We start from the raw sequence: 15,434 nt of genomic DNA, 5'->3' as shown, positions 1-15,434 counted from the left end.
TAAAGCAAAGTCATGGTGGGACCATCCTGCCTCCTCCCGCGGGCTGTGCTGCCGTGCTGGGCTCCGGATTCGGGTTGGTTGGTTGGTTGGACCATCCCCACGTGGCCTCTTCCGACCCCCAGCTGCAGGGACCCACCGGTACCTAAATTCTCTGCGATCCTTTTCTTGCTCATCTCCACGGCCTCCTGCCGCAGCTGCAGGGCGTGCTGGGCGATCTCGTCGCTCGCCACGTTGGAGGTCATGATGAAGATGGCGTCCTTGCAGTCGATGGTTTTCCCTTTGCCGTCCGTCAGCCGGCCCTGCCACGACACCGCGACAGCGCAGCGTGAGAGCGGAACCCCTGGGGCACCAGGATCCTCCCCATGGTGGGCTCCTTTCTGCTGCGCTGAACCCCCACAGCTCACAGGGACTGCTGCGCTGCCATCTCCATCACCACCTCCATACCCATCCCCATCTATCTCCATATCTATCTCCATATCTATCTCCATCCCCATCCCCATCTATCTCCATATCTATCTCCATCCCCATCCCCATCTCCATCCCAATCCCCATCCCCATCTCCATCCCCATCTCCATCCCCATCTATCTCCATATCTATCTCCATCCCCATCCCCATCTATCTCCATATCTATCTCCATCCCCATTTCCATCTATCTTCATATCTATCGCCATCCCCATCCCCATCTCCATCCCCATCTCCATCTCCATCTGTCTCACCTTCATCCCCATTTCCATCCCCATCTCATCCCCATCTATTTCCATATCTATCTCCATCTCCATCCCCATCTATCTCCATATCTATATCCGTCTCCATCTCCATCTGTCTCCATCCCCATCCCATCTCCACTTCCATCTCCACCTCCTTCCCCATCCTTGTCTCCATCTATCTCCAACCCCATCCATCTCCATTTTTATCCCCACCTACATCCCCATCCCCATCCCCACCTATCTCCTTATCTATCTCCATCCCCATCCCTGTCTCCATCTCCATCTCAGTCTCCATCTCCGTCCCCATCTCCATCCCCATCTATCTCCTTATCTATCTCCATCTCCATCCTCGTCCCCATCTCCATCTCCTCTCCATCTCCATCCCCATCTATCTCCATCCCATCCATCCCAACTCCATCCCCATCTATCTCCTTATCTATCTCCATCCCCATCCCCATCCCCATCTCTACCTCCATCTTGATCTCCACCCCCATCTCTCTCCTTACCTATCCCCATCCCCATCTCCACCTCTATCCCATGTCCGTCCCTCTCATCTCCATCTCTCTCCATCCCCATCCTTATTCCCACCCTATTCCTCTCCCCACCCCATCCCCAGCCAGGTGCTGTGGGGCAGGGCCAGCTTTGGTTTGACAGCACAGGAGCCCCTCAGAAGTACCCGGACCTGCCGATTAACAAAGCAAAAGAGGGAAAGAGGGAGAGGGAAAGAGCAGGAAGGGCCGAGCAGCTCCCCAGGCGGTCCCTCCCCTCGCTGGGTCTGCGGCACATCCAGCACCGTGACACAAATCCTCGCCGGGTGCTGGAGATTAACATTTGGGTTATTGCCCTGTCAAGCGAGCGGCGCAGGAATTGATTTCACATTCAGCTGCCGCCGCCGTGATCTATGCAAGAAAAACGGCCTTATTAATCCTTATAACACGAGAAAACAGGAGAGGGAAACAGAAACTCCACCACACCTCCCGAGTTTGTTGGCCTATGAGGACGGCCTGAAGGATGGATGGGAAGGGCTGGGAGGAGGGCGCTGAGCTGCGCTGCCCCGCTCGCGTCCTCGTCCTGCTCCTCGGTTGCGGGTGATGCGTGAGGAGAACCCCCCGGAGCGGAGCAGGAGCCCCAGCAGGGCTGCAAAGCGCCGCGCTCACCTCGTCGAAGAGCTGCAGCATGATGGTGAGCACGTCGGGGTGGGCTTTGTCCACCTCGTCAAACAGCACCACGGCGTTGGGGCATTGCCGCAGCTTCTTGGTCAGCTGCCCGCCCTCCTCGTGGCCAACGTAGCCCCGGAGGGGAGCCGATGAACTTGGCCACCTAGTGGGGGGATGAGGGGAGGGGGGGGGTGAGAGGAGACCTAGCCTTCATCATGGACAAACGGAGGGTCGCCATCCTTTGCATTGCATCCCTCAGGGGATGAGCTGGAAGGAAAGCGAGGGTGGCCAATGGTGGGCAATGGCTGCGATGAGGACATTTGTCTTCATCCATTAACAAGTGCTCGGCAGCACCGTGACCAAACGGCCTTCGAAACCAGAAGGGAGAACTCCAGCAAGGGAAATGCCTTGCAAACACCATGAGGAGGTTTGGACCACCTGAAGCATCCACAGCTCAAAGCACCGCCATGCAGTTATAGAACAGTGAGGGTTGGAAAGGACCTCCAGGATCCCCAACCCCAACCCATCCCATTGCGTCACTGACCACGGCCCTAAACAGAGCCATAGAATCATTATGGTTGGAAAGGAACTCCAAGATCCCCAAATCCAACCCCAACCCATCCCACTGTGTTCACTGATCACGGCCCTAAACAGAGCCATAGAATCACAAAGGTTGAAAAGACCTCCAAGATCCCCAACCCATCCCATTGTAACCACGGCCCTAAATAGAGCCATAGAATCACAAAGGTGTTAAGATCTCCAAGATCCCCAAATCCAACCCCAATCCATTCCACTCTGTCCGCTGATCATGGCCCTAAATAGAACCATAGACTCACTGCACTTGGAAAAGGAATCCGAGATCCCAAACTCAGCCCAACCCATCCCACTGTGTCCATGGGCCACGGCCCTAAATAGAGCCATAGAATCACAAAGGTTGGAAAAGACCTCCAAGATCTGCAACCCCAACCCCAACCATCCCATTGTGTTCACTGATCACGGCCCTAAACAGAGCCATAGAATCATTATGGTTGTTAAGACCTCCAAGATCCCCAAATCCAACCCCAATCCGTCCCACTGACCACAGCCCTAAATAGAGCCACAGACTCGCTGAACTTGGAATCTGAGACCCCCAAACTCAGCCCAACCCATCCCACTGTAACCACGGACCACGGCCCTAAATAGAGCCATAGAATCACAAAGGTTGTTAAGACCCAGTCTCCAGCCCGACCCTCCCCATCCTGAAGCCGTGCCCCATAGCTCCTATGGGTCAAACTGCTCAGGTGGGTGCAGAGCAAAGCCCTGAGCCCTCAGCGTGACCCTCCCACAGCCACACTGGGGTGTCCCCAAGCGGGGCTCCATCTCTCACTGCTGCTGGGCAGCTCCCCATCATCACAGCCCCCTATTGGGGCAGATGTGAGCACCCGGCTGTTCCCTGTGCTGCCCTCTTCACTTCTCTGCTTGAAGGGAGAGCTCTCTTCTCCCTCCTCCTCCTCCTCCTCCTCCTCCTCTGCACCCTCTCCAAATGCTTTCCAGGCTGCAGCGCACTCATGGTTGGTTTCCCACCCCCCAGGACCCCCAGCTCCTTCTCTGCAGGAGTTCTCCTCCCATTCTGTGTACATACGATGCCATTGATGGAGATGCTGAAGAGCCCTGTTCCCAGGACGGAGCCCCGGGGGACATCACTGATCTCTGCCCCCACCTGCACACGGAGCCATTGACCACCACCCTCCGACCACGACCACCCACCCAACTCCTCATCCCCCAGTTCATCCACCCTTCAAACCCTCATCTCTGCAGTTCAGAGATCAGGATGAGGTGGGAGGCCGTGCCAAAGGCCTCGCACGAGCCCAGGTGGGTGACACCAACCACCCTCCCTTTATCCAATGATGCTGCCCCTCCATCACCCCCCCCCAAACCCATCCGCCGGCCCACAGACCAACCTCGTGCCTCTCCTGGAACTCCGACATGTCCAGTCTGATGAAACCCTATAAGAGAAAAGAAGAGCAGCTCTGAGTCTCCACGCACGCGCTCCAACCTCGGTCTCATCTCATAGGCTGTCCAGAAGGAGGTGGATGGACGCGCTGGTGGTTGCTTTGCCCTCGTGCCAAAGCTTTCAATGCAAAACCCTTCCAAGCAAAGCAGCTCGACCCACTCAGCCCAACACAACCTGTGGGGCCGAGGTCTCACCAGCAAAGGGGAGAGAGAGGAGCTCTTACCTTCTTCACGTCCTTGTGGAGGTACTTGGCCGTCTGCTTGGCCAGCTCCGTTTTACCTGTTGCAAACACAAGCACACGGTCAGGATCCCACCTCCACCTTCTGCTCCCCCACATAAAGAACTTCAGGGGGAGGGTGCAGAGTTTCTGATGCCTCCATCAGCTCTAAGATGGCCGACACAACGACACATGGGGCAGCTCAGTGCGTGCACACTTGGCCTCCCGGACAGCCCGCATCCAGAGCCACATGGCTGATACAACACAGCTCCCATCCGTATCTCACTTCAGTATCCATCCGTACCTCGTTTCAATATCCACTTATATCTTTATTTCAGCATCCATTCATACCTCATTTCAATATTCATTCATACCTCATTTCAACCCCCATTCATACCTCATTTCAACCCCCATTCATACCTCATTTCAATATCCATTCATACCCTACCTCAGCATTCATTCATACCTTGCCCAGGGAGGTGAATTGCCGGCGTTGCTTCGAATGCCACCATTTGGTTACTTGAAATCTCATTATTTTTAACTCTTTTCCTTCCCCTCCCCTCCGCCAGCCCCAAATAAAACTCCTTCTGCCCATCTCATCAACCAATGAGCTGCATCCCAGCTATATTATTCCCATCACCAACAGAATGGAGCCGTCTCAAAGCGATGGGAACGCCGAGGTTGGGGTTGTGAGCAGCCCATCCCTGCTGCCAGCCACCCACAGCTCCCACCTGCAGCTCCCACCCTCTGGGGCAGCGGGGCTCAACCTGGGCTCCTCTAAGGGAGAAATGTTCCCCCTTGGAGCTGGGGTGAGAGGGGTGGGAGGTGCGGGTGGGTGCCCTACAGGACCGCGGACAGCGCCCTTCCATTGGGGTGGGTTTGGGGCTTGGGGTCAGGTTGGGGAGGTCCAGGTTGGGTATTGGGGGAACATTTCTTCCTTAAAGAGCAGCCATGAAAGGCAGGGGGGGTCACTGCCCAATGGGGGTGTCCCAGAACTGCGGGATGCGGTCAGTGGGAATGGTGGGGATGGGGTTGGATTTGATCACCTTGGCCTATGGTCTACCCCAAGCTTTGTGATGCTATGGCTGTGTGCAGTGGGAATGGTGGGGATGGGGCTGGATTCGATCACGTTGGTCTACGGTCTACCCCAAGCTTTGTAATGGTGTCTGTGTGCATTGGGAATGGTGGGGATGGGGTTGGATTCGATCACCTCGATCTACCCCAAGCTTTATAATGGTGTCTGTGTGCAGTGGGAATAGTGGGGATGGGGCTGGATTCGATCACCTCGGTCTATCCCAAGCTTTGCGATGCTGTGTCTGTGTGCAGTGGGAATGGTGGGGATGGGGTTGGATTCGATCACCTTGCTCTATCCCAAGCTTTGTGATGGTGTCTGTGTGCAGTGGGAATGGTGGGGATGGGGCTGGATTTGATCACCTCGGTGTACCCCGAGCTTTGTGATGGCAGCCTGGGAGCAGCTCGGCACCCCGCTCACGTTACCTATCCCAGATGATCCCAAGAAGAGGAAGACCAGCGGGTGCTCCTCGTCGTACCAGCCGTTCTCCTTCCTCCGAATCGCTGCCACGGAAACAAAAGTCAAGGGTGGAGAAGGGGGGGGGGAGAAGGCGTATAAATCAATGACACAAAAGCAAGTATAATTATCACTAAGTATACACTATGTTTTACCGCTCTCTGCCCACTCCGAGTCCTCCCCGCCATTAGTGCTCTCTAATTTGATTAGCCGGCAAAGGCCCCAGAGACACCTAATCAGGTTAGCATGGATTTGGAAAGCTGCCCAGAGCAGATTTCGGATAAACTTTTCCAGGATGTGCACTCAGCGTTGCCAGGGAAACGGAGAGGAAGGGGGGGGGGGGGGGGGGGGACAGGAGCTGAGTCCAGCAGCACGCCGGGCTCCCAGCTCAGCCTTCCTGCGAATAAAGCAGCTCTGCTCAAGTCTTGTGCTCGTTGTCGTGGTCGTTGTCGTCGCCGTCTGTTTGTTGGCTCCTCTTTTTCTCCCTCAAATGGTGGCAGAGCTCCGGGATCAATGCGGGTGACGCCGAATGGGCATCGAGGTGAAGGCACCGAAGGGAAAGTTTTACTCTTCTAACAACAGAAGGAAGGTTTGGAGGCCCCAACACCTGCTTCCCTCCCCTAATTCCCACAGCGCAGCCCAACTACCCACCAGTCTGGCTCACAGCGCTGGGGGAACCTCCCAGCCCAACCAGCTGAGATGGGATTTACCCCCTCGATCTCGTCAGGCACCGAATCAAAACGCTGCTCTAGAGAGGTGGAAGGGGAGGAAGGACCTTCCAAGGCAAGGGGAACAAACAGAGCGCAGCCAGCAGGCTGGACGGGGCCATGGGGCAAGAAATGGGCCCCGGCTCAGACCTTTTGCCTCAGCGGGCACGGTGGTGCCGGGGGGTTGGAGGTTGGGTTCTGCTGGAGGCCTTTTCCAACCTTGGTAGCTCTGATTCCATGACTGTCAGTGTGCACAGTGGTGCTGGGTTGGTGGTTGGAGGTCGTTTCCAACCTTCATCAGTCTGTGATTCCACAACTGGGCATGGTGAGGATGGACCAGCAGCTGGACATGATGGTCGGTAACTGCGTCCCACCCAGCTGGGCTGACAGGGCCGGGTTGGACAGGAGGACAAAGTGCCCTGAGAAGGGCTGAGCGTGGGCACAGCTGCCCTGTAATGGGGGGGTCAGCGTGCAAGGAGGTGTTCAGAAGGGCACTGAGGGTTGTGGTCTGTAAGAGTTGGTGGGGATGGGATTGGGATCAACCTGCGGATCTCAGAGAGCATTTCCAACTTTATTGACTACACAGCATCACCACGGTCGGGAAAGACATCGAGATTCCCAAGTCCAACGGTCCACTCAACACCAACATTTCCCACTGAGCCACATCTCCCAGCACAGCACCAGGAACACCTCCAGGGATGGAGAATCCACCACCTCCTTGGGCAACCTAACTCCTAACCCTAACTCTGAACTCTAACTGCTAACCCTAAACCTAACCCTAACTTACTACCGAAACCCTAACTCCTAACACTAACCATAACCGCAACCCTAACCCTAAACCTAACACTAACCCTAACCTTAACCATAACCTCAACCCTAACACTAACCCTAACACTAACCCAAACCTTATCCCTATCCCTACCCCTAACTCCTAACCTTAACCCTAACTCCTAACCCTAACCCTAACCACAACCCTAACCCTAACTGCAACCCTAACCCTAGCCCTAACACAAACCCAAACCCAAACCCTATCCCTAACCCTAACCCTAACCCTACTCCTAACCCTAACCCTAACCCTAACTCCTAACCCTAACTCCTTACACCCAACCTTAACCCAAACTCTAATCCCCTACCTCTAACCCTAACTCCTAACCCTAACCCTAACCTTAACCATAACCCTACCCTAACCCTAACCCTACACCTAACCCAAACACTAACCCTAACACTATCCCTATCCCTAACCCTAACCCTAACACTATCCCTAACCCTAACCCTAACACTATCCCTATCCCTATCCCTAACCCTAACCATAACCCTACACTAACCCTAACCCTATCCCTAACTCCTAACCCTATGAGTGGCCGTGGTGGGGATGGGATGGAGCTGGACTCGATGATCCTACAGACCTTTTCCAACCTTAGTGACCCTATAATCCTATTCTATGACACCAAAACTCAACAGCAGGCACCCCGGCACGGGCGCACGGATAGACCCTTGTGCAACAAAGCCATGGATGGACAGCAACGAGTCCTCAGCCAGCAGGAGGAGAGGAGGGAAGGCATTCAATAGCAGCAGCTGGGCTGGACCCTGAGAGGGGGCTGAGGATTGACCTGACCGCAGTCACCGAGCACCTCCACCCCGAGCAGTCCTGCCTCCCGCCCCGGGCTCAGTTGTTGTTGTTGTTGTTTTAATGGATGGGGAATAACAAGGACACCGAGCATTTCTGCAGCTATTTCAGCCAAGATAATAAATGTAATAAACTTTTGCTCGGGGGCACGGAGTGACCACTCACAGGGGTCAGCCTGCTCGGCGCTGCGGAGGCGCTGAGGTTAAGTGCTGTATGTGTGTGTGTGCGTGTCGTTGTTTGATGTGGACATCAGGCTTTATGGATAAGCTCTGGGCTCCCTGGTGATATACACCGTGCCATAAAAGCTGCCACCAGGTTACTGCCTGTGATTCAGTGCCGCGCCTTGGCTGCACGGTGCTGACCAACGCCGTCTACAGCGGGTTGGGGAGACCAATGGGGTGATGAGGTGTAAAAGATCTCCTATAAGCAGCCAGGATACGGCCCAGCCTCAAGCTTTGGAAAACCTGAACTATTCTGGTCGTCAATGAAGGGCCGCCAGCTTTACAGCCCTCCAACCCCAGCGCTGGTGGGTTTGGTGTTGGGAAGAGGAAGATGCTGTTTGGGGACAAAGCACAAGGGTTGGAAGGATGAGACCCACGGGCAGAGCTCTGGAAGCTGCCAGGAACGCTCCTTCCTTTGGGGTTCCCAACCCAACTCTTTGCCATCGCCACCCAACGGATCCACACTGAACCTCTGGGCAAGCTCAGCCGCAGGGCCGGCAGGAATGGCTGAGGAGGGCAGGCCAAGCTTCAGCACGAAGCTCAGACCTGGTGCCCATGTGAAGAGGCCAACGATGACGCCCAGCTCTTCTTCTTCTTTGGAGCCATTTCCAGCTCCGCCGCCGCGCTCCCACTTTATTTCGTCCATCCGTAACGGCGTAACTGTAGCGCTGCGCCTCCGAGAGGCCCTTCAGCTCGCTATTGAACTGATAAATTCACTGTATTACTTTACACAAATCAATACCCCAGCAGTTATCAGGGCTTGATGTGACCGAAATTGGTTTCAGCCAATTTGTGAGCGTAATAAATGTCCATTTATCAAATCAATTCATTCCGTGGTGCTCCTCGGACCACCCGTCTCGGGGTGCCAGGGGGTGATGATGTCCCCGGCTCCGTCCCCACCTTGGGATGGAGGACGAGCCCCTTCCTGGCCCCGTCTGACCTGACTGTGGTCCCATATTCCACCTGCACTTGGACCCGGCCTGCCTTGCCCCAGCACACACCAAAACAAAGCACTTGTAGGGGATCCCACCTGCTCTGCACTAGGGGCAGTTCAGGGTCACATCCCTGCTCATCTCTTTTCTTCCAGCTTTGCCACTCCAGCTGATTCCAGCCCTGTCGGTGCCCGGCAGGTTGAACAGATGGCCCACAATGCTCACAACTTCTACACCAAAAACCTCACGGCCCTTTTCCTTCCTCCTTCCTTCCTCAGCTTCAGGAAGGGCCCCACCACAAAGAATGACCCTACGGTGCTATGGAAGCGCTTCAGTCCAACAGGGCTGCACAGTCAGATAGAACTGTATCATCAACCAAGGTGGGAAAGACCTCTAAGATGTCCTCAAGTCCAACCATCAACCCATCATCCAACCCAACACCATCATGCCCACTAAGCACGTCCCTCAAATCTCCCCTATGGGTTTGGTTGTGGTGTTTGTATGCCGTGCTATAAGGTGAGATGTCCCATATGGGTTTGGTTGTTTGCCTGCTGTGCTACAAGGTGAGATGACCCCTATGGGTTTGGTTGTGGTGTTTGCCTGCTGTTCTATAAGGTGAGATGTCCCATTTGGGTTTGGTTGTGGTGTTTGTATGCCGTTCTATAAGGTGAGATGTCCCATATGGGTTTGGTTGTGGTGTTTGCCTGCTGTTCTATAAGGTGAGATGACCCCTATGGGTTTGGTTGTGGTGTTTGCCTGCCGTTCTATAAGGTGAGATGTACCATATGGGTTTGGTTGTGGTGTTTCTATGCCGTTCTATAAGGTGAGATGTCCCATATGGGTTTGGTTGTGGTGTTTCTATGCCGTGCTACAAGGTGAGAAGCCCCATATGGGTTTGGTTGTGGTGAACCAGGCAGCAGCAGCAGCAGCACCTCCATCACTGATCAACATGCAGTGCCCTCAGAGCTGCCCCGTTCCACCCACCTCCTCCCAGCCTCCCAGTGGGGCAGAAGGCAGAGCTGTGCCCTGCTGCACCCCCAGGGCTGGCAGGAGGGGTTGTTGCCCTCTGGGGTCCCTTTGGTGGTGACATCATGGCAGCGTGTGCAATGTGAGCGCCCCGACCCCATACCCCATAGCCCATAGCCCATAGTCCATAGCCCATAGCCCATAGCCCATAGCCCATACCTCATAGTCCATAGCCCATAGCCCATAGCCCATAGCCCATAGCCCATACCCCATAGCCCATATCCCATATCCCATATCCCATATCCCATACCCCATACCCCATAGCCCATATCCCATAGCCCATATCCCATAGCCCATAGCCCATAGTCCATACCCCATAGCCCATAGCCCATACCCCATAGTCCATAGCCCATACCCCATAGCCCATAGCCCATAGCCCATACCCCATAGCCCCATAGCCACACAGTGATCCCGCAGCTCAGGGCCCCTTTGTGCTGCCCCGGAGCCTGCTTGGACGGCGGGTTGAATCCAATTAGTCAATTAAGGAGCTGTTATAAATGACACAAATGGGTGACGCGAGGGGGGCGCCGCGCGGCTGCAATCTGTGCACGGAGGAGCCCTGCAACGTGGCAGCGGAAAGCAATGGAAGCAATGGGGAACGGAGATCGGGAACTGCTCAAGTTGCTCGGAAGAAAAGAGAAAACAGGGCTGGAAATTCATCCTGCCTGAAAGAAAACGGGGGCAGAAGGGGGGAGGAGGGGGGAGGAGGGGCCGGATCCTCTCCTCTACCTTTTGGTCTGATGTCCTGAGGCTGCTGGATGTGGGGGGGGGGGGGAGAAACGGAGCGCATTCCCTATAATTCAATAAGAGAAACCTCCATAAAGGCGGCTGCTTTAATGCGCGCAAACACCACCTGTGTCAGAAGCAGGAGCTGCCCATTAATCAAAGCTTCCCAATTAGCCCGAGCCGCTGCCCCCAGGCACAGCCGCTGTGGGAGCAGAGGGGCTCTGCTGTGCTTCGCAGGGCTCCGAGCTGGCCCAGCACCCCCCTTTGTTGGCTGGGCTTTGTAGCTGGCGCTCTGCTTGCTGCTCACACCTCAGCCCTCCCTGCCCGCCTTGCAGACACCGGATTCGGGTACAAGGGAGGCAAAACTGCTCTGGTTTATTTTTGCCCCTCAGCTCCATCAGATCATCAGCGCTCCCTCCCAGCCCTGCTGGACGCCTGTATAGAATCATAGAATCATAGAATGACTCAGGTTGGAAAAGACCTTGAAGATCATCAGGTCCAACCGCAGCCTAACCAGTAGCCGATCTCTTAAAAAACAACAACAACCCTCTGCTAAATCATATCCCTGAGCACCACATCCAAACGGCTCCTAAACACATCAGGGATGGCGATTCAACCACCTCCTTGGGGAGCCCATTCCAGTCCCTAACCATGTCTATCCCATTCCAGTCCCTAACCGTGTGTATCCCATTCCAGTCCCTAACCATGTGTATCCCATTCCAGTCCCTAACCATGTGTATCCCATTCCAGTCCCTAACCATGTGTATCCCATTCCAGTCCCTAACCGTGTGTATCCCATTCCAGTCCCTAACCATGTCTATCCCATTCCAGTCCCTAACCGTGTGTATCCCATTCCAGTCCCTAACCATGTCTATCCCATTCCAGTCCCTAACCATGTCTATCCCATTCCAGTCCTTAACCATGTGTATCCCATTCCAGTCCCTAACCATGTGTATCCCATTCCAGTCCCTAACCATGTCTATCCCATTCCAGTCCCTAACCATGTCTATCCCATTCCAGTCCCTAACCATGTGTATCCCATTCCAGTCCCTAACCATGTGTATCCCATTCCAGTCCCCAACCATGCGTATCCCATTCCAGTCCCTAACCATGTGTATCCCATTCCAGTCCCTAACCATGTGTATCCCATTCCAGTCCCTAACCATGTGTATCCCATTCCAGTCCCTAACCATGTGTATCCCATTCCAGTCCCTAACCATGTGTATCCCATTCCAGTCCCTAACCGTGTGTATCCCATTCCAGTCCCTAACCATGTCTATCCCATTCCAGTCCCTAACCGTGTGTATCCCATTCCAGTCCCTAACCATGTCTATCCCATTCCAGTCCCTAACCATGTCTATCCCATTCCAGTCCTTAACCATGTGTATCCCATTCCAGTCCCTAACCATGTGTATCCCATTCCAGTCCCTAACCATGTCTATCCCATTCCAGTCCCTAACCATGTCTATCCCATTCCAGTCCCTAACCATGTGTATCCCATTCCAGTCCCTAACCATGTGTATCCCATTCCAGTCCCCAACCATGCGTATCCCATTCCAGTCCCTAACCATGTGTATCCCATTCCAGTCCCTAACCATGTGTATCCCATTCCAGTCCCTAACCATGTGTATCCCATTCCAGTCCCTAACCATGTCTATCCCATTCCAGTCCCTAACCATGTGTATCCCATTCCAGTCCCTAACCATGTGTATCCCATTCCAGTCCCTAACCATGTCTATCCCATTCCAGTCCCTAACCATGTCTATCCCATTCCAGTCCCTAACCATGTGTATCCCATTCCAGTCCCTAACCGTGTGTATCCCATTCCAGTCCCTAACCATGTGTATCCCATTCCAGTCCCTAACCATGTGTATCCCATTCCAGTCCCTAACCATGTGGATCCCATTCCAGTCCCTAACCATGTGTATCCCATTCCAGTCCCTAACCATGTGTATCCCATTCCAGTCCCTAACCATGTGTATCCCATTCCAGTCCCTAACCATGTCTATCCCATTCCAGTCCCTAACCGTGTGTATCCCATTCCAGTCCCTAACCATGTGTATCCCATTCCAGTCCCTAACCATGTGTATCCCATTCCAGTCCCTAACCATGTGTATCCCATTCCAGTCCCTAACCATGTGTATCCCATTCCAGTCCCTAACCATGTCTATCCCATTCCAGTCCCTAACCATGTGTATCCCATTCCAGTCCCTAACCATGTGTATCCCATTCCAGTCCCTAACCGTGTGTATCCCATTCCAGTCCCTAACCGTGTGTATCCCATTCCAGTCCCTAACCATGTGTATCCCATTCCAGTCCCTAACCGTGTGTATCCCATTCCAGTCCCTAACCATGTGTATCCCATTCCAGTCCCTAACCATGTGTATCCCATTCCAGTCCCTAACCATGTGGATCCCATTCCAGTCCCTAACCATGTGTATCCCATTCCAGTCCCTAACCATGTGTATCCCATTCCAGTCCCTAACCATGTCTATCCCATTCCAGTCCCTAACCATGTGTATCCCATTCCAGTCCCTAACCGTGTGTATCCCATTCCAGTACCTAACCACCCTTTCTGTAAAGAAGTTCTTCCTAATATCCAACCTGAACTTGCCCTGGCGCAACTTGAGGCCATTTCCCCTCGTCCTGTCACTTGTCACTAGTGAGAAGAGACCTGCCCCACTCTCACTGTAAGAACCTTTCAGGTACTGGCAGACGGCAATAAGGTCTCCCCTCAGCCTCCTCTTCCTCAGACTAAACAGCCCCAGCTTCCTTAGTCTCTCCTCATAGGGCTGATTCTCCAAGCCCTTCACGAGCCTCATTGCCCTTCTCTGGACCTGCTCCAGTGCCTCCATGTCCTTCCTGTGCTGAGGTGCCCAAAACTGGACACAGTACTCGAGGTGAGGCCTCACCAATGCCGAGTACAGGGGCAGGATGACTTCCTTAGACCTGCTGGTGTATCCACCAGCACAGCCAGCAGAGGCCAGGCTCTCTGCTTCCTCATCCATTCATTTCCTTCTTAAGAGGGGAAAACAGAACTCCAAGCGCAGTAACAGCAGCTCCGGATAAAGGAGACATTGGATGCTGTTTCCAAGGGAAACTGGGACCAACCGGAGGAGGTAGGGCAGGTATTGACCTCCTCCTGATGCTGCTCTGCACTGAACTGCAGCTTCCAGGCCAGGGATGCCAACCTTTGGGTGCTGAGGGAGAAGAGTGGGGCGGTGACCCCCCCGTGTCGGCCTTGCTAATGGTCCCTCTTGAGCTGATGTAGCACACGCAGCCAGGGAACAAACACATGCGGCTGTATGGGAACAGGACCGAGCTGATGGAAAGGGGCTCTGCGGAGAAGCACCTGGCTGACCTGGTTGGCCAATGGTTGGCCAATAGTTGATCAGTGGTTGGCCAATGGTTGGCTAACATGTGGCCAATAGTTAACCAACAGTTGACCACTGGTTGGCTAACAGGTGACCAATGGTTGGCCTATAGTTGATCAGTGGTTGGCTAACAGGTGGCCAATGGTTGGCCAACAGTTGACCAATGGTTGGCTAACAGGGGACCAATGGTTGGCCTATAGTTGACCACTGGTTGGCTAACAGGTGGCCAATGGTTGGCCAATGATTGACCAACAGGTGACCAATGATTGGCCAATAGTTGACCAATGGTTTGCTAACAGGTGACCAATGGTTGGACAATGGTTGGCTAACAGGTGACCAAAGGTTGACCAATGGTTGGCCAATGGTTGACCAACGGTTGGCCAATGGTTGACCAACAGTTGACCAATGGTTGGCTAACAGTTGACCAATGGTTGGCTAACAGGTGACCAACGGTTGACCACTGGTTGGCCAACAGTTGACTGCAGGCTGACCACAGACTCTCAGTGTGCCCTGGAGGCCCCTGTGGATCTCTGACTCCCATCTTCCTTGTGGAACAAACCCCCCGAGGGAAAGCAGCACCCAGAAACCCCCCAGAGCAGCCCGTGTGGGGGGTATTTACATACAAAAAGCCATAGAGAACCGCCGGGGAGCTCCCAATGAATAACATTCCTAAGGCAAACGTGGGTTGGATCTCACCTGCCCCCACTGTGGCGATGGCGCTCTCCTGGCCGATGATGTGCTCCTTCAGCCGCTGCTCCAGGGGGAACCTGCGGCGCTCCTCCAACTCCCGACGGCGCTGCTCCTCCTGGAACTGCAAAGGGGAGAAAGCATTGGGAGCAGGAACGGGATGGGCAGGGACGGGAACGACGGCTTCCAAAGGGGGATGGGAGAATGGAGGGGATGGAGGGGAACACCTGTATCTAAAGGGGGATGTGAGTATGGAGGGGATGGAGGGGAACAATTGTATCTAAAGGGGATGTGGGAATGGAGGGGATGGAGGGGAACAATTGTATCTAAAGGGGATGTGGGAATGGAGGGGATGGAGGGGAACAATTGTATCTAAAGGGGATGTGGGAATGGAGGGGATGGAGGGGAACGCCTGTATCTAAAGGGGGTGTGAGTATGGAGGGGATGGAGGGGAATGCCTGTATCTAAAGGGGGTGTGAGTATGGAGGGGATGGAGGGGAATGCCTGTATCTAAAGGGGGTGTGAGTATGG

At 54.3% G+C, this 15,434-nt stretch overlaps 1 protein-coding gene across 1 annotated transcript in view; it reads right to left on the bottom strand.

Moving 5' to 3' along the window:
- Positions 1–30: 30 nt before the first annotated feature.
- Positions 31–15,434, bottom strand: part of LOC140264955 (mitochondrial disaggregase-like) — a gene marked incomplete at its 3' end in the record, with an annotated part of 52,467 nt that continues 37,063 nt past the window's right edge. Inside the window, 7 exon segments of the mRNA XM_072360849.1 lie at positions 31–299; positions 1,866–2,000; positions 2,002–2,028; positions 3,806–3,850; positions 4,082–4,137; positions 5,573–5,650; positions 14,913–15,027. Coding sequence (XP_072216950.1) covers positions 31–299; positions 1,866–2,000; positions 2,002–2,028; positions 3,806–3,850; positions 4,082–4,137; positions 5,573–5,650; positions 14,913–15,027 — 725 coding nt within the window.

Source organism: Excalfactoria chinensis, unplaced genomic scaffold (genome assembly GCF_039878825.1).
Source record: "Excalfactoria chinensis isolate bCotChi1 unplaced genomic scaffold, bCotChi1.hap2 Scaffold_364, whole genome shotgun sequence".
Taxonomy (NCBI): domain Eukaryota; kingdom Metazoa; phylum Chordata; class Aves; order Galliformes; family Phasianidae; genus Excalfactoria; species Excalfactoria chinensis.
This window is presented reverse-complemented; position numbering and strand designations above follow the sequence as displayed.